The 19,753-nt window shown below is 38.4% G+C and overlaps 1 protein-coding gene across 3 annotated transcripts in view; it reads left to right on the plus strand.

The window, feature by feature from the left end:
• The window catches only part of pde1ca (phosphodiesterase 1C, calmodulin-dependent a), a 51,750-nt gene extending 32,128 nt beyond the window's left edge, over window positions 1–19,622 (plus strand). Inside the window, exons 4-17 of one of the 3 annotated variants that reach the window (XM_053682433.1) lie at window positions 1,034–1,216; window positions 1,408–1,474; window positions 2,998–3,114; window positions 3,342–3,482; window positions 4,530–4,630; window positions 4,727–4,855; window positions 4,961–5,062; window positions 5,162–5,282; window positions 11,489–11,570; window positions 11,663–11,783; window positions 13,536–13,708; window positions 13,852–14,223; window positions 14,533–14,586; window positions 15,138–19,231. In XM_053682433.1, coding sequence (XP_053538408.1) covers window positions 1,034–1,216; window positions 1,408–1,474; window positions 2,998–3,114; window positions 3,342–3,482; window positions 4,530–4,630; window positions 4,727–4,855; window positions 4,961–5,062; window positions 5,162–5,282; window positions 11,489–11,570; window positions 11,663–11,783; window positions 13,536–13,708; window positions 13,852–14,223; window positions 14,533–14,586; window positions 15,138–15,226 — 1,852 coding nt within the window. In that variant the 3' untranslated portion in view covers window positions 15,227–19,231. Of the gene's footprint in view, window positions 1–1,033; window positions 1,217–1,407; window positions 1,475–2,997; window positions 3,115–3,341; window positions 3,483–4,529; window positions 4,631–4,726; window positions 4,856–4,960; window positions 5,063–5,161; window positions 5,283–11,488; window positions 11,571–11,662; window positions 11,784–13,535; window positions 13,709–13,851; window positions 14,224–14,532; window positions 14,587–15,137; window positions 19,232–19,365 lie in introns of those variants that run through there. The other 2 variants (XM_017478417.2, XM_053682434.1) reach the window with 2 other exon arrangements.
• The last annotated feature ends 131 nt before the right edge of the window (window positions 19,623–19,753 follow it).

Below are 19,753 nucleotides of genomic sequence, written 5' to 3' on the forward strand. Positions count from 1 at the left end.
TTTGGAACAAAAGTCACAAAACATTTACTGTGTGCGATGATCATACCTGAGCAATTTCCTTTCTGCACTTTTACTTGGGTGCTCATTGATTGACACGGAAAGATGATCCTCTGCGTCTCCGTCATTTTCTTTCTCCCTCCTTCTGGCACAACTGGAGCCTAATTTTTATTAGCAGGTGTGCCATCAGCATTGGTGCTGGACAGAGATGAGGATTGTTTGAAAAACTCCAGATCTTCACTTTCTCCCTGCGTATTTTGGCGCTCTGGATGAATCTGAATGCTTTTTTCCCCACTGAAACTTTCATACGCAGCATCGCATTTTATTACGTCAACACAACAAATTATGTGATAGGGTACTCCTCACAGAACACGAAATTAAAAAGATATAATATGCAATTTTTAAAATAAAAACATTTAATTTCTTTGGTGTTAAAAGAAGAAAATTGCAATCCTGATAATATTCCCAATTTTTACAAAATGTACTTGTAATCTGATTATTTTGTTTTTTTTTTACAGTTGCCAGTTTTTTGTATCCTGATTACATAACACCGTTCGTTACATGTATTTTGTTACTCCCCAAGCCTGGTAATAAATGAAGCAAAGTCACGATTTAGTTTGATGACCCCTTGCTTTAAAAGAGAATGAGTAGTCTCAGGTACACTTTGTACACTTTTATAAGGAAATGAGCTGTAAGTTTTATTGAGCATCTTGCAGAACCAGACAAGGTTCTTCTGGAGATTTTGACTGATGAACTTGCTGCTTATTTTTTTTCAGCAAAACCCAGCAGCCTTCATTTGTGCTTTTTCTCTGAAAAGTATTCTCTTACGTAATATGCTGCTTTCTTTACTGACATACAAAATTTTTCTGTTAAATTTCATGTTTTGCTGGAAAACTAATGTTTGGGAATCTAAAATGGTTTTGTACTGACTCGATAATGTAGTTTGTACTAAAAAAAAATAGGGTAAAGTCTAAGACTTTAGCACAGTACTGTATATATATATACATATATAATGTGTGTGTATCCTATCCTCCAGACGACTGGTGGACACAGAAGATGAGCTCAGTGACATCCAATCAGATTCGGTGCCTTCAGAGGTGCGGGATTGGCTAGCCTCCACCTTTACGCGACAGATGGGGTTGATGCTTAGGCGGACAGAGGAGAAGCCACGTTTCCGCAGTATCGTCCATGCTGTTCAGGCTGGGATATTTGTAGAGAGGTATGTGGTAGACTGGTACATTAGATTTAACATAAACCTTCAGTATCAGAAAGGCAACAGAAGCAAATTATTTACATGGAAGTTAATAGATGCCTGATACAGAAAAAAAACATGAAATCCTCATGTAACATTTGTAGGGAATTTATATTTGCTCTTATATTTGACTAGTTTATGTTATCTCTTTCTGACAGAATGTATCGGCGGACGTCCAACATGGTGGGATTAAGCTATCCACCCAGCGTGATCACAGTACTAAAGGTATTAGGAGTTCAAGCTATGACAAAAATACTTCAGTGCCTTGTTTCTTGAAGGCATTTCTATGATACACAATATTAGTATCACATTACATAGGTTTTCAAACAATTTCTGTACTGTTGCATTAAAAAAAAAAAACATACAGTATTTAATTGAATGTAATATTTAGTTCAGGTTTTGGGCCAACCAATTAGGCCTCAGAGACCAAGCAAAGTCAACCTCGTACATGAACTCAAATTGCCCACTCCAATCTACATTAGTAAGCAAATGCTAAAATGTATAGCATTTTACATAGAAATGTACACACAGAATGCATGGTTACGAATCCATGATTTGATGGTATAGTTCAGGTTTACTATACCTGTTTTAAAATGAACACTCTGCTCTGTATCATTCTGTGGAAAATAGCTGCTCTCCTGGGAGATGACAGAATCACAGCAATGCAAACATAACTGTTTAATCATCCAAAGTGCCAAATTGAGTTATATGTCAAGCAAAATGCCTGAAAGAGTTCACTTGTAAACTAGATTGATAAAGTATATACAGAAATAATATACAGATATAACAGATTTAATAAGTGTACACTATGTATTCTCCATGGACTTCATTTTCAAATTCCACCTGCTATATAACCACTGGAAAGGCAGTGTAGAATCCTCTTGCATCTTGCATCAATATCTACTAGCATTAGCATTATCTATTAGTATTATCTGCATCTGTCAGGGTTATTTACTTTGTACAGCTTCCCCAATTTTTGCTTGTAAAAATATGTCAGTGGATTTGACAAATGTGGCTTTGGCTTGGATATGACGTCTTAGCCACTGATGTCCTGCCTGGCTCAGGTGTCTGACTAATGGATCTTGTTCTCTGGGCTTCAGCAATAGAGGCATGGTGCTGCCGCTGGTCTGGACCCCTGGGTACTCTAAGCCACTAGCCTCTGACAGAGACTGAGCACAGGAGATACCTTTCAATTTTGAAATTTAAATCTTTAATGTATCATATTTCAGGGGTTAGCTGTGCAGCCCTGCCAAATCTATATCGAAATGTCTTTCAGACTGAAGAAAAAATAGAGAGGAAGGGAAAGAAGTTAGTGCAATAAATTAGCCACAGGCATTGTGTAGTGCAGTTCGGTCATTGTTCGTTATTGGAATTCAATTTATAAGTCCAGCAACTCCTACAAGGCTTTTATAGAGAATGTTCACTGGTTCATTGAGTATGTTCACTCTCTCTGCCTCATCCCCTCATCTTTATTGTAATGACAATTAGCTAATCACACCATACAAAATTAGGTTTTTGAAACCTTGTATATGGGAATGAGCTCATAATACATGAGCTCAAATGCATAATGCATAAATTGTTAGAACTGTTAGCCCACATGAATCTATTTTGTGTTTTTGTCACTTTTTGTTTCGACATCAAATTTCAGGTGTGACTATTCCCATATTATATGCAGAACAAAATATCATACTGAATGGATTGTTATTTTTATATTCTAATAAGAAGACTGATTGTGCTGTTTCTTTTAGCATGTGGATACATGGTCATTTGATGTGTTTGCGCTGAATGATGCAAGTGGAGAACATGCACTGAAATTCATATTTTACGAGCTCCTCACCAGATATGACTTAATCAGTCGCTTCAAGGTAAGCTATTGAAATTATTGTCTTTTACATTCTTTTTTTGCTTTGTTTCCTTTTAATTCATATTTTGTGACTGTGCATTGCAGTACGTTAGGTCAATCACAAACATAGTTGGATGTGCTGTACATGTGAACACAGTTGTACATCATCTGTAAAAATGTGTCAATAACTGTTGTTTTTTCACAAAGAGAATGTGCTTTATGTGTTTGTGCTGCTTTAAAATTCCTCAGATCCCCATCTCTGCACTGGTGTCATTTGTAGAGGCTCTGGAAGTGGGCTACAGTAAACACAAAAACCCCTACCATAACCTTATCCATGCAGCAGATGTCACTCAGACTGTACACTACTTTTTGCTGAAAACAGGCATGGTGGTACGTAAACCTGAGGGCTTTAGAGCCTACGACCTGTAGAACCTTTTCTCTTTATGTGTGTTTGTGTGTATGCTTGTATATACAGTACGAGTTTGAAATGTATTAAAACTGACAGCACAGAATATATTGGGTATGGAATCAAGCTTCAGTAGGGTATACGAAGTAGAACGAATGCTTGGCCCACACCATGTTGTTGTGCTCCGGTGCCTATCGACTGCGAGTCGCAATCCCCTTTGACTTCCTCAAAATAAGGCCTGGCACTGTTAGAGTCATACTCATTAACCCCTCAGTGATGCGTGTTGCCAGTAAATTGACATTCAGAAGAATGATAGTAATACAGCATTGTGTATGCTTACTTATTTTTCTAGGGGTTTTATATCAGAAACATATTTATTGTGTAGTAAAACCTTTGCCACAAAGGGAAAATATGTTTATATTGGAATAATTTTGGAATAATCAATAATTTTAGTATTTGAATAACTGAAAAGTCATTTATTTATTCATTCATCTTCACTAGCCACTTTAGCCTGGACAAGGTCATGGTGTCTATCACAAGAATACTGAGTGCAAGGCATTAATTCACCTCAGATTGGACAAAGGATGTTAAATGTACTGGATGAGGGTAGTACATGACAGGGTTTTAAACTGATTGTAGCATATTTATTGTCAAGACAATGTGTTGTTTGGTCATACAAAGCTATTAGCTATATGAGAAAGTCAAATTTGCTAATTTTCATTAGTAATGGTTTTAATGTGAGGCTGCTTATCAGTAAATGTATCATACTAAGGCCAGTTATGGAAATCTGTGTTTTAGAATTGATCAATTAGAACTAAGAGAAATATTGGTCTGTGAGTTTAGCGAGAAACAGAATATAGCAATAACAGTTTATTGCTGGAACAGATTTTCTTCTGTCTTCTGTAATATACAAAGAAGCAGTATTATAAGTCAAAGCTTCATGATCACATATGACATAAATACTTTGGGGGTATTTTTGACTATGGAAGCATACTCCCTGTATGTCCTATGCTTCTTTTATTTTCTTCCAGCACTGGATGACAGAGTTAGAAATCTTTGCGATGATATTTGCAGCATCAATACATGATTATGAACACACCGGGACCACTAACAATTTTCACATACAAACAAGGTATCAAGTATTATTTTTACCATACATCTGGAAAGAATTCATTAGTCCTAAATTGTGAATGGCCCAGCTCATATTATGTTATATGTATTTCATTAGATCAGACACTGCAATATTGTACAATGACCGTGCAGTGCAGGAGAATCATCACGTGAGTTCTGCTTATCGACTCTTACAGGAGGACGATGAAATGAATATTCTCTATAACTTATCAAAAGATGACTGGAGGTAAAAGAAGAGAGTTAATCAACACAAATGCAATATGAGTACTAAAAAGATATAAAAGTGTAAATGTTACACTTTCACTCATCGTTTCACTCTCTCTGCCTTTAGAGAGTTCCGAACACTGGTAGTTGAGATGGTTTTGGCCACAGACATGTCCTGTCACTTCCAGCAGGTCAAAGCCATGAAGAACTTCCTTCAGCAGCCAGAGGCGTAAGTGTGTTACCCTTTCACAGAATGAATTATAGTAAAGCAATCTAAGCTGAATGTTGAGAGAATGTTGAAAGGAGTCATTCTGGCTGTGGTCTCTAGGATTGACAAACCAAAGGCTTTATCACTGTTACTGCACACTGCGGACATCAGCCACCCTGCCAAAAAGTGGGATTTACATCACCGCTGGACCACATCTCTGCTGGAGGAGTTCTTCAGACAGGTTGGTGCCCTCCTTTATACATAAAACACATTCCATTAATCTCTATTAAGGTTTGACAGAAATTTGCACTTGCAGCCTTGTGGTTATTTCTTTTGCCAAAAACACTGCTATAAGCTATAGTTGTTAGTTCGATTAATGACTACAGTGTATGTGAAACCAAATATTCACCCCTCTTAAATGCCTTGTGGGGGCAATGTGAAACACCTGGATACCTATTTGTGTATACCAAGATCTTCCAATCGTGTCCAATAGTAACAATCAACACAGTGTTTTGCAAAAAAATTGTCATCATGTCATTTATTCTTCTTGCCTATGCATATACTGGACTACATGTATGCAATATTTAGCTATCTGCATCACAGCTTGTGACCATGGTCGGAGCTACAGTCATTCTGTCCTGCAATACTGCACATAGCCTCCTCTCATTCTTTTCTATCTAGGTAAGTGCTTTTGTCTTAAATCATGGGCATTACTTGTAGAAAGCTACTGAGTTCCATAGCGCACATTTACCATTGAGTCATTTTTTCCCTGGTTAGCCTTGCTGCCCTGCCTTTAGCTAGTCACTCATTAGCATTATTAACCATGCATTCATTAAGTTACTAATGCGAAACCTTGTTGATAGTACTAGCCTTGGGTTTAGCTAGTTACTCACCATTCCTTGTATGCAGACGTTAAGCTTTATGAGTCTCGTACAGGTGAATGTTAGTGCAGCATTAGTGCAGGATTAGTGCAGCATTAGTGTTTTCTCCTGCTGAGTCACTTCTCTCTGTTTTTCCTCCTTATTAAGGTTTCTGTAAACTAACTGGCTGCAGAGCTTGTAGCAAACATTGATAATGTAGCATAGTGGTGCTCCCTTCACATACTACATGCTAATTATTGCAGATCGTGTTAATTCTATTCAGTGAGCGGCATGTACCCCCTTTCATACTGCTGAGTCAATTCCAGCCTTAGCATTTTTTCTACATTCTCCACTTAGTAGCTGCTGGAGCTTGTGGCTTGGCATGGTTGGTGTGGTACTTCCTCAAAATTCTTTTGGAGGAGGATAACCTTGACAAAATCATCTACTTTCTCAATAAATGTGCGTCATTTTCCCTCACAGTGGATGAACATCCTACAAGACTTGTATTCCTGCAGTCAGTGTCACAGTCACTCCAATCTGCAGATGTTGACTCCCTTGTAAGGTAGTTTGATTGACACCTCAGTCCTGGCAGTGGGATCAGAGTATGGGGCCATATGCTTCACCAGGTGTGGTCTGTATTGTGTTCCCTTGCACAAAGACATCACTTGTAACATTCACATAAAGTCCCATTCTCCAATGCCTAAAAGCCATCTGCCTGCCTTTTTCGGGCATAGGGCATTGTTGATCTTAGACAACATAAAATAGCAGTTCTGTCAATTCTAGGCCTAATGGGGCTTTTGACGGTTTCTGAAGAATCTTTAGTTTACAGATGCTAGTTAAAGCCTTCCAGCCACAGGACTGGTTTAAGTCCATGGATCTGTGTGACATTTATCTTTGCATTTCACTATGTGTGCTAGTACCCCCTTCGCCTCAGTGTGTGACAGGTATTATTACACTTGCCAATCAGACTTAGCCAGGCTGCCATATATGATACCACAAGGTGGTGAGAATGTTTGGACTGGTGCCAGCAGCTACATTAGTTATCCTGCTAGGTGTACTAGAACAATGCTCGTTCCTGAAGTGGGTTGTTGCCCTTCAGCTGGACCCAAAATCAGGACAGGCAGTAATATGTCCTACAGTACAAGCCCAAGCATGATTTGCAGGTTGCTCCTAACAGAAAGTCCAGTTGTCAGTGGTGTCCCACTGTATAGTAAGAATCATTACAGACACCTTTCTGACAGGTTGGGGTTGTGCCACAGCAACACTGAGGACATGTCCCACTGGGTTCAGAACACAGTTCAGAACACATCTACCATGTTTTTTTCAGGGTTGTCTATCTGTCCCTGAATTTCTTCTTGCTCATTCTCAGATGATGAGATGATGATATGTTGTCTTCGCTCAAACACTGTTGTAACAGTTAGCTATATCAACCATCAGGGTCAAGCTGTACCGTTGAGACAAATGTATTTCTTTAGAGGAGTGGCATCTGCACTCAGAAATGAACACTTTTTCCAGTCCACATTGATGGTTGTGAGGTGGACAACACACTGGAACAAGATGCCCTGACCTATGACTGGTCTCACCCTTTGTTATATGCCTTTCCTTCTCTACTCCTGACTGTTCACAAGATTCAGCAGCTAGGCCACATAGTCCTACTTGTGGTTTAAGAGTTAACCAGGTTGCCTGTGCCTGTGGACCTGGTCACTCAGACTGATTTTCCAAATGAGGTCTGCAATCCAGCAGTCCTGAAAGCACTTGAGCTCTTAGTAGTGTAAACTATTCTATGAGTGGTGTTCATCTTATCAGGTAGGATTTTGGCTTTCTCCAAGGTCTGTAAAAAAGTCCACAATTGTATGTGGCAGGAAGGGGATTATTTCTACTTTTCTGAAGGGAACAGGGCACCTCCACCTGCCACAGTCCCCTAGAAACACAATTGTAATTAAAATTGTTATTCAAAATTCAAACCAAAACGCACATCTTGCACTGGACTCCCTTCCAGTTCTGCAAGATTCCCAAATGTCAATGCAAACGAGGCATTGATCTCATTCAGAGATCACATACAACCTCATTTCCATTCCGCAATCATAATCCCTTCCCACTGTGGTATAGTCCTACTCTTACTTAATATTCACCAGCTCCTCACTTCCAGGAGCATTAGCTTCATCTGTTCTATCCTTGCCCCCCATTAATGAGGAGACTGACAAAATGATTTACTACATTGGAATCTGAACACCTGCATCTTCTCTAAGCCCTAACCACTGTGGCAAAGCAAAAAATGTAATATTTTTTGGTCATGTTTTTAAAAGTCTTTTTCCTATAGTTACCTTTAATATAGTTACCTATAGTCTTTTCTTTCAAATCTCCAGCACAACATGTGGCTTTTGATTTAACTGACTTCAGAATGTTGTAGTATAAAATGGAAAGTCTTTGGAGAGAATTATTAGTCAAATATAGAAACGCATCAGTCGTGACTGGTTGCGGAAGCACCAATGACACAACATCTGACGATATCACTGACCAATCACTGCAATGATCAGGGAATCCTGCCTCACTGAATATAAATTGAGCGACGTATGTCCCAGGAATACTGATCATGGGAGTGGACTTGCTGTTCAGAGGGAATCCTCTATATGGGGAATGGAAAATTCACCCTCAGATGGTCCTCCTGGTGTGACAGAGATTCGGGCGAGCTGCCATAGATCTCTTCACATTGCTCGAAAATGTGCAATGTCCTCTGTTCTTTTCCCTGGCGAGCGATGATGCACTGTTGGGTGTGGATGCACTGGCCCACATATGGCCGGACGTATTACTGTACGCTTTCCCCCTGCTGAGCTTAATCAGGCCAACGCAGTGGAGAATACGGGAATGCAGCCAAACAACGGTTCTGATCGCCATATATTGGCCGGGGAGATTATGGGTAGCAGAGTCAGTCCAGCTGCTCTATGACCAGCGCTGGCCATTACCGGTGTACAGGGATCTCCTCTCACAGGCTCGGGGGGAAACATTCCACCCCTCTCCTTAAAAACTAGCTCTTTGGGACTGGCCCGTGAGAGGTTGAATTAAAATGCAGCCAGTTTACCCCCGAAAGTGATTAAAATGATTCAGAAAGTGAGGGCTGCCTTGAGGCGCTCTTTATATAATCACAAATGGGGAGTGTTTGAAAGATGGTGTGCAGGAATGTCATCCCATACTTATGTTCAGTTTCGGACATGCTATGTTTTCTGTAACACCTCCTGGATAAAGGCAGAGCCTTTTTTACAGTTAAGGTTTATTTAGCTGCTATCTTGGCATGTCATATCAGACTTAACTCGGGTTCCATAGGCCAGCACCCTCTCATCTGCCAATTTATGTGAGGTTCACAATGATTACACCCAGTATCTAAACCACTGGTCCCGCCTTGGGATCTGTCCGTGGTCCTGGAGGCTCTCTCAAAGCGCCCTTACGAACCATTGGTAGTATTACATTAAAGCTGCTTTCTTTAAAGACAGTTCAGCGAATTACAGGTGCTATCGGTACACTCCTCATGTATGCTTTTAACCCGGCATTTGTGCCTAGAGTGAGTGATCTGCATGGCTCAAGTCGAGTAGTGAATTTGCGAGCTTTTCATCCGTCGCCTTTTGAGCAGCTACACTGCTTTTGCCTGGTTCACGCTCTGTATATGTATGTACAGAGAACCACGGGGGACTTCAGGGGGAGTCAGCACTTCAGGGGAGCGATCAGCTTTTTATTTCTTGTGCTGATTCGTACAAAGGGAAACCCATCTCATGTCAACACCTTTCCCACTGGGTGCTGGAGGAGATTGTGTTGTGATATAATAGCGCGAATCTGCAGCCCCCAGGAGGCCTACGAGCTCACTCCACCAGGGGTGTGGCTACATCTTGGGCACTATTTAAGGGCATTTCCATCCAGGAAATATGTGCTATGGCTAGCTGGTCATCTCAGCTCACATTTTTGAGATTTTATAGACTGGAGCCCTCTCTAGCTCATTCAGTCCCAGAAGTGGGCAGAGATGAGTTGCACTAAGCACGCATGTATGTTGGATTTCTTTGTAAGGCATGCTTATAATTTAATCTGCTTTGACAGAATATCTGCAACATGGGAGTGGTCTATATCCCATAGTGAGATACTGAACGATGTTAGAAAGAGAACTTTAGATTACTATCATAACCCCGTTCTCTGATAACCTGACGTGAGGTTTCTCACAACATTGCCCTCGTTGTTGTTGGCACGGAGAAGAGATATGCAAAGAATGACGAAGTGGCTGGCAGCGGCGGCTTATATTCAGAAAGGCGGGATTCCCTGATCGTTGCAGCGATTGTTCTGTCATATCGACAGACGTGGTATAATTGGTGTGTCCGCAATCCGTCACGCCTGCGGTGTTCTCATAGTGAGATACCACACTTTATGTTGTCAAAGAACTGGGGTTACGATAGTAACCTAAAGTTTTATCTACTTTGTCACCTGGCCCTATGTCTTTGTAATTCCTGAAATGTGTGTATCACATGCATACTAATGTGGTGAAGTAAGTAGGCATTTTATTGGCTGAAATGCTGCTCTTCCTAAGAGTACAAAAATGAACCCTTTGATGTGCTAAGGTAATATCTAATAAGTAGTTTATGTGATATGGCACCACTAATCAAACTAATAGAAATGCCAGGAGCAAGAAATGAAAGTGCTTAACAAGTCATTTTCAGTACAGAAAGAAAAGAGTTCTTTCCATCCTGCCGACATCACACCATTTCCTGAACATAAGTGACATTGTGCAGTGGTGAGTTCTGTGAACAAAATTCTTTGTGAGTGGTTAGGGTATTTATTTCTTCTTGAGATTTCGACATTGCAGCCTTACAGATATAAAGCAACATAATCCAGGAGTGATAATTGGGGATATTCATTTATAGGAATTGCAAGTGAAACTGGCAAATTGTAGCCAAAATAAAACACTATACAATACAAACAAGAAACTGATATCAGATTTATGTGACACAGGGCTAGTGTGGTGTAAATTGGATTGAATCTGTCAGAATAAATATCCCAGGTAACTAGTTGGTGTTGCAGACTGGATTATTCCAGTTTGATATATATGTCCTCCTTATTTTAACTTTTTTCTTAGTTGAAGTCCTAACCTCAGCAATTTGCCCAGTGATGCTGGGTCATTCACTTATGAAGTGATTGTTTCTTTTCACCAATGTGCAAACCTGTTCCTTGATATGAACAGTTTACATGTTATGTTGGTCTGATTATGTTTTCTTGCCTGCTCTCTATAGCAAGAAATCTATATTGCTCTGTTTGCTCTGTTCTTCCTTTTCAGTGGTTGCTCTTTCGTTTCTGTTTCATAATTACATAATAACTAATTTACCTTCTGTCAGGTGCTTTTTCTCCTAATCTTTGGACCTACTTCTGAATCCAAAGACAAGCACAAAGCAGTCAAAATGCCTAGATATACTAATACAAATAATTTCTGGAGCTAGAATCTGTATTCTGCACTGGAATAAAGAAAAAAAAAATGTTACACCAAGTTTTACTAATTTTAACCAGAAGATCTCTGAACATCAATTCACAGTGAACAAATGAATTGTGTATATTCCAGGGGGATAAAGAGGCAGAACTGGGCCTTACTTTCTCTCCTCTTTGTGACCGCAAGTCCACCATGGTGGCCCAGTCTCAGATTGGTGAGTGTGGGTTGTGTGTCCACTTCTCTTTCCAGTGTGATCAAATAACAGCTGTAATCAGGACCATGTGTTTGTTTTTCTCCAACCTTCAGGTTTTATTGACTTCATTGTGGAGCCCACATTCACTGTGCTATCGGACATGGCAGAGAAAATAATGACTCCTCTCATTGATGAGGCATCACGCTCAGGGCTGGCCAGCTTCAGACGCTCCAGGTGAGCTAGATTAGTTGTACAATAAACTACATCCTTTGTCCATCACACTAACTGAACTAATGTGCTGAATGTGTTGTAATGAGTATGGACTAATATACTGTATACTGATGCACTTAAGATTTATATGGTCACATTTGATAATGAAGACTTCTGGACTGTCACTAGCACAGGGCTAAAATGTAGTAAATGTGTAAGTGTATACGTACAGAAGGACAGCACCTGCATTTGTGCGTCAGTGGGCTGAGGAGCTGAACTGTCATACATAATTAAGGATGTTACTGTTCTTGTCTTGAGTCTATCCAAAGGAGTTATTAATCATCACCCATATACCACATGCTGAATACAAGTTAATTTTTCATTCAGTTTAATGTATACATATACACACAGCCCATGATTAGCTGCCAGTGTAGAATACTAGACACACTGATCTACAGTATTTGTAATAATTGTTATATTTGTAGTAATACTACAAATATAACAGACCAACATCCTAGCTTTCAATCTTCAAAGAACCATTTTTAAATGTTTATTTTCAGCACATTTTACTAAGATACAGTACGTGTACATACATCATACGAATATATGCTCAGCAGTAAACGCTTATGATTATATGAAGGAGCAATGAAGGGGTACATGGGCATAGGTAAAGGGGTAGTCAAGGACAATTTTATCACCTTTTATTACTTGTTCCTGAATACTAATAGGAAATCTCCCAGGGCAACAGTATGTGTTTTAAATACAGATAGCATCTATAAATATAAATATATATATATATATATATATATATATATATATATATATATATATATATAAACTGAGGTTTGGGAGAAAAAACAACATGCCTGATGCTCTACCTCCTTCCGAATTAATTTTTTGTGTGTTTGAACAAATAGACAAAGGCATTTAAAATAGACTTGTTAGCATTTAAAATTACATACATTTATTATTAGCATATTTAAAATATATTTTGTCTAAGTTTATATTATTATTATATTATTACATACTATTAATTGCATTTATTATTATTATTATTATTATTATTATTATTATTATTATTATTATTATTATTATTATTATTATTTTACTAATGTCTGTATGCTTCTCTGCCTTCCTCATTGTATTTGGCTTGTGTGACTGCAGTAGTTTAGCTGAATAAAGAAGTATAGATGTTTGAAGTGCAAAAGGCTTATCATCATCGTCCCTTACTTTAATTTTATGGTGTTTCATACACACAAACATCTGCAGGCTTCTGTTTTGTCCCTCAGCCAGTGTTCCCATTCAACTCTGTATCATCTAAGTAAACTGATTTAAAGAAGCAGTGTGTAATTATAGAGGTTTTTGCTGCCTGTAGAGCAATTTGCAATTGCAATGAAAACACTGACAAGCTTCCCCTTCACTCCACATGACACCACCTCCTCAATTTCATTTAACAGATAAAGTGCAGGGTTTGATTCAGTCACATGTATTTTTGAAATTATATAATTATTAGAGGGCTAGAAACACTTTTAAACAAACAGTTTACAGCTGTGCCATGTGGGGTTTTATTTTTTTTTGTAAAACAACTCCATTAGGTTGGGTGATAGTGCTCCAAAGGGCACCACATAGTTGTATTGTTGTCATGCAGAGGATTCTCCCAGTGTCACGCTGCAATAGCAGGCATGACTTGGTACATTGGTCGAAAACAAAACTATAAATCGCAGAAAAACAATCATGAAAAGTTTCATTTTGATGTGGGACACTCTATATTTACAGCCTGAATAACATCCCATCTGATGGCAAGCGGGCCAATGTGAAGAGCACTGGCTCAGAAGGCAGCACCGCTCACAATTGCTCCCTGCTTAGCATTGACTTCAAGAGTTTCAAGGGTACCTGGAACGAAGAGGTGCATCAGAACAGAGAGAAGTGGAAAACTCAGGCAGCCAAAGGTGCCTACATCTTCTGGGTTTAACTTTTGATATATTTGTTTTAATTTAGAGATTGAGACATTATCTGGCATGACATTGTTCTCAAAAAGAAAAAAAGTTGGATGCTAGGTTTACATGTTGTTTATGTTCTGTTATACATGTAGAGGAGAACATCAAAAAGGAGGAAGAAGAGAAGGCCAATGAGAAAGAAGCTGATAGAAAAGAGGACACAACTGAAGAGAAAACAGACCCCGCACAGGACAAAGACAAATCATCAAACAAAGACACGAAAGATTCTTCGTTAACAGAATGTAACAAAGTCAGCAAAGAGAGGGACACAAAACCAGAGCCAACAGACTCCACCAAGGCCAAAGTGGATAAGAAAGAGCCCACAGAACAGCAACCTAAAGAGGTGGAGGGCAATAAGGACCCAGGGGGACTGAACGGAACAAAGACAGAGGCTGCTAATGATCAGGCGGATGCAAAAAAGCCAGACACCAGCAGTGATACAGACAATAGCCAGCAAGTTCAAAACGGTATGTACAGAAAATTTCATATTAGATCTGATTTCACTGTCTTCAGCATCATACCTTTTGAATATATTCTCCTGTTCAGACTAAAAAACACACTGAAACACCCTGTGGATTGATGCCATGTATGTATCCCTGTGGTATTCACTCTTTATAACATGAAAGAATAATGCAGGATTCAGGTGGATCTAAAGGCACATGGTTAGTATGGTTAGAGTTGTTCTCTGCTTGGATGTAGAAATAACAGGTATACCTTAGCAAAGGTGGTGTAAGTAGTATATAAACAAGTAACTTCAGTTTTTATCTGAATGTCAGGGGACGAGCTGGACTTACCCGACAGTGACGACAGTGACACAAAGAGCTCTGATGGTAACTCTAGCATTTCCTTTACCCCATCCATGAGACACAATCACTCAGATTCCCCATAACATTGCACAGCTTCTCCATAACCAGTGAGGCAGCCACTATTTAGATATTTCTGCTGATACTCATGCCATGTCTCATCTAAGCAAATGAAAGAATGTGATTGGTTTGTATGCTGTGGTTGGTGACACGATTAGCTTGGCCATCTCTGTTCCATCTACATGCTTGAAAATATATCTACAAAATTCTTCAGAGGGTCTGTTCACTGAGATTTCACAGTTTAGTGCATCAACATCATCATCATTATCATCATCTTCATCTTCAGGACAGCAGGATCCATTTCCTGAGATGATCAAAAGTTTTATCACAATAAAATAGAATGCAATCATGTTGATTTGCCAAATGCTATGTGCGTTTCTACCATCATGTGTTAGATATGTACTGTAATTACAGCCTTCTAATAACATTCCTGTCGTTCCATCCCATTTATTCACCCAGCAGCTCGGGAGAAGGCACCCATGCCATTAAATGTGCCATATATCTCCTCTTTTCTACAGATGCAGATGAGGAGCACAGCACTCAAGAAAGTTCAGGCACCTCCCTAGTAGCCAGTGCTGCATCCGCCTCCACGCCTGATGCACACTAACCACTCTTTCGTTTCTCAACAAGGACTCCATCTGCTGGGCAACACTCTCACTCCTGCACAATGGCACCCTCTGGTGTCTGCTTTGATATTTACAGAACTAATTTGTTTTTTCTTGTTTTCTTCTCTCTTGGATTTCTCTTGCAAATTGACTTTCCTTTTTTTACTTTTATAATTTCCCTTTTGTTGCCTAATTCTTTCCTGCTTTTAGTGATGTGTTTTATATCGCTTAATTGTCAGGCTTGAATTGCTATGAGACCCAGAAGGGGTGCAGCGTGGAGACCTTGGCCTAGACTTAACCCAATACGGGGTCATATTAGCCCAGTGAGTGTTGTCATAGAGGCACAGAGAATCTATTATCACTGGAGCCAGAAGGGAGCATATGGCAGTATGGCCATAGTGGTATCCCTCAGCTGAGCTCTCCCTAGAGATGATGTACGCACATGTGCACACACACACACACACACACACATACACACACACACACATAGCCGACTGCCGAGCCTATAAAGCTGCACATGTAGAGCTGTCCAGATATTGCCAGATCTGGGGACAGGCACACACACAGCCTCGAACTGACACAGCCAGCTGTACTGGGCTTTGTTTCCCACTGGAATTCTCTTCCTGTGACAGAACCCGAAAAACTGAAGAATGTCCACTTAAATTTGTTTTGTTGTTATTCTCTGTGTGTAACTGCCTGGTTGATATGCATTGTGTCCTGTAAAATGTGCTGGTCAGGACTTCACTAGCTCTCAGTTGACAATAGCAGTATTCAGTAAATGTGCATTCTTGTTAACGCTTTTATTTACTGCACATGTTTGCGGATTGATGTGACATCTGTTTGTCTGATTTTGAACATTTGATTTTGCCTGTATAATGTTGCTTGGTCATAAAAGGTTGTTGTTTGTTTGTTTTGGGTTTTTTATATATTTTTTTTGTCCATAAATCAGTTCTAAATGCTTAAATTGTAATAAGCTCAGTGTGAAAGGCTAAAAATGTATCATTCTGATAGATGCCATTTAGTTGACGTCTGATAGATGGCATTTGGTTGATATTTGATAGATGCCATTTGGTTGACCCTATTTTGCCAAAATAATGTATATTTATTGTTACAATATTCCTGTGAACATAAAAAAAAAAGAAAAGAGTTAAGGTGATTTAATATATAAAGTAGGGCTGTCTAACCTCATAACCTTATGACCAAACTTGTGACCATGTGTCCATTTCTCCAGTATGGTTAGCTCCAGTATTGTTACTCTGCACAATACTCTGAGCTGCAGTGCCATCTTAGGTATACAACACTGCTCTATGCCTCGCTGTTAAAATTTTCACATGATCAGCCCTTGTAATATAGTTCAAGTACTTTCTGATTTGAACAGTCAGAATTTTTTCAAGCATTCTGTATATATTTACTGTATATAAATAAGAAAATATTATTTATAACCAGTTACAGTGTATAGATACAGTCAGTAGACTGATCACTGCAATCAGAAGTGAACATTAGACTTATTAAGATGTGAAAGGTCAGCATCATAATTTAAGTGAACCAAGTTATTTTGATTGAAATGTACTATAGGAGCGACAACATTTTTATTTTTCAGATGTCTGGAGTTGCTTCTCCTGCTTTTCTCAGACTGTTTTATCTTACAAATGATGAAAAAAAAAAATCATGCCACTTCCTCTGATGCACTTAATTCAATTTTAAGTATATGAGCCACCACGACTTCTCCTAGATAGTTATTCCCAAGCCATAATGATTCTGTGAGTTCATGTATTTTGTATTTTAAATTTAATTTCCAACATTCCCTAACTAATTTTTTGACTAGATACCATGTTGTCTATTAGAAACAATTTTCAAAAAGTAATAAAGGTGAATGTAATCAAAAGCACGTAGTCACTGTACAACAAGACTAAAGTAAAATTCCACCAGAAATAATAAAGAACATATTATTATTGTTATTATTATTATTATTATTATTATTATTGTTGTTGTTGTTGTTGTTGTTGTTGTTGTTGTTGTTGCTGTTGTTATTATTATTTCTTCTTTTTTTTTTGGTGATGTATTTTAAGTAGTCAACAAACTCACTGTGTAAAATGCTATTGCTGCCTTTACCAAAGAGATAAATATTTATTTTGTAGATTAATTCTTTGTCCTTTAGCACAACCCATTAGAGAAGAAAAGGAGTCATGAGATACTGTGCAAGTTGTTTTTTATGAGGTTTATTATGCTTAACAATAATTGCTGCCTTAAATTCATGTTATTGTACCACTGATGTGTGAGCCTTCAAAACCTCAATGTAATATTGTTTATATATACATATGTATATGTGAATTATATAATATGTTTATTTTCAGTTCCTTGTGGAAAGATTATTATTATTATTATTATTATTATTATTATTATTATTATTATTATTATTTACAAGACTGTATGCTAATTGTCAGTCCTGGTATGTCAGTCATTATTTGTATCAATTGTGTGTTATGAGACAAATATTTAGTCTATTTTGTATTTGTGTAGTGTTCAGTGAAAAGCAGGCAGTCATGCACCAAAAGTCACCAGCAACCATTTCTGTCTCTGACCATCTGTAAATTTACTGTTTCCAGCGATGTAGTAAGCATACATCAGATTGTACTTCATGGTTATGCTGATATTAAATGTGAGAGAATTCATTTTTATTTTTATTTTTAATTCATATCCGTTCACCAGCAAGCTCAGTAGGCTGATGCAGAGCTGGGCATGGTATTATAACCTGTTGACAAAAGTAAAGTGCAAAAGTCTTTTGTACATGTAAAGAAAGTCTGTGATGCAAAGATGCTTTCAAAATAATATATTTTTTTTTAATTACATATGAAATTAAACACTGTAAACAGACAAAAATCGAATAAATACATGGCTACCCTTTGCCATTTAAAAACGCTTAGGTCGTGCAGTTTTGAAAGTTCAAGTTGTGCAAGTTCAAGCATGTTGGAGAACTTGCCATGGCTCAACTGTAGAATGATACATGGCTCATGTTTTTATCCTCCTCTCCTTAATGACATACATAATTTTCCCTGTAACAGTAAAATCGTTTTTTTTTTTCTTACTGACACACAAATGCAGAAGATACAGTATAAAATAAGCAAGAAATAAAGAATACCTGCAAGACTTTTGCACATTACTGTAAACAAATGCCTAGTGTTGCATACAGTCCAAATGGCTATTAATTATATTTTGTTTTGACATTAAAGGTCATTTTGAGAGTATGTTGCCCTCAGGGGTGAGATGACAGATTGACCTGTTAACTGCAAAGCATGTGAAGTATGTTTCTGTTTGCTTACTAACCCACTCACCTCATCAGGAATCAGCTGTGACATGCCGTGTGCAGTGAAATATTCTAAATAGAATACAGCAGTAAATATGGTACAGTGAAATATTGCCTTAATTAATTTGTTTTTAGTTTTGCAGCTTTATAATAATAAACTGCCAGGTGTTTAGATAAGTCATGTCTGTCAACCTCTATGTTTCTGTCATGGGATTGTCTGGTTTTCAATTCTGTGGAATTTGTACTGACAAAATGAGTATTATAATAATAATAATAATAATAATAATAATAATAATAATAATAATAATAATAATAATAATAATGGTAAAAGTGGCATGTGAATTCAGATGATCAGGATGGGATTAGTTTAATTAAGAGAAAGTTTAACAGCCCAGTGCGATCCCCTGCAGGTTGTTTTATGTACTGCATCAGAAACCATGAAAATCTGTTTTCATCCCATTGTTTTTTATGCTCAGTTTTGTGCACTCTTCCCAAAGCATAAGCCATATAGTGATTTAATTTTATGTATCCTTTACAAGTTTGACATATTTCGACTCCACACTAATGTCCTGTTCAAACCTTTTTTTCCCCCAAGGGGGAAACAATCGCAAACCAAGAGAGACACATGGTGGTGTGATCCTGTTTGTTTCTGATGCTCCATTATTGCACTGTTTTGCCAATAAATCTAAACTCAAAGGGCTCAGATGATGACTCTGTGTTTTTATTTATTTGTTTTCATTTCTGCATCTAAGATCTGTATCTTAACATGTGGAAAGAGAAAATCTGATTAATACCATGGCGCACTTTGAGCTAACGTTTAGCTCTTTTGTCTTGCAGGCAGGAGGACAGGGTACCTGATCCGCTTCACTAAGAAGCCCAGCTACTGTGCCAGTTCCTACCCACTGCCCCGAGAGAAAGGAGTGGAGAGCAAGCTCACTGATGCCCGGAGCAAAGCCATGCGTCTGCAGTGTATATCTCTGAGACGTGGGAGGTGACAAACCACCAAGCAGCAGGGTCCACACACTCTTTACATCATTCCCACATTCACAAAGCCATAATAATAATATTTAATGTACGAACCAGACACATGATATGTAAGCCACCAAATATGGGTTTTGTTACAATATTCAGAATAAAACAAAACTGTTCAACAAAACATGTTTGTAGACATTTGTAAACATTGTCAAATTAACCACAAAAACGTCTCAGAGTTTAACACACAGAG

This window comes from Ictalurus punctatus, chromosome 1, assembly GCF_001660625.3.
Source record: "Ictalurus punctatus breed USDA103 chromosome 1, Coco_2.0, whole genome shotgun sequence".
NCBI classification, from domain to species: domain Eukaryota; kingdom Metazoa; phylum Chordata; class Actinopteri; order Siluriformes; family Ictaluridae; genus Ictalurus; species Ictalurus punctatus.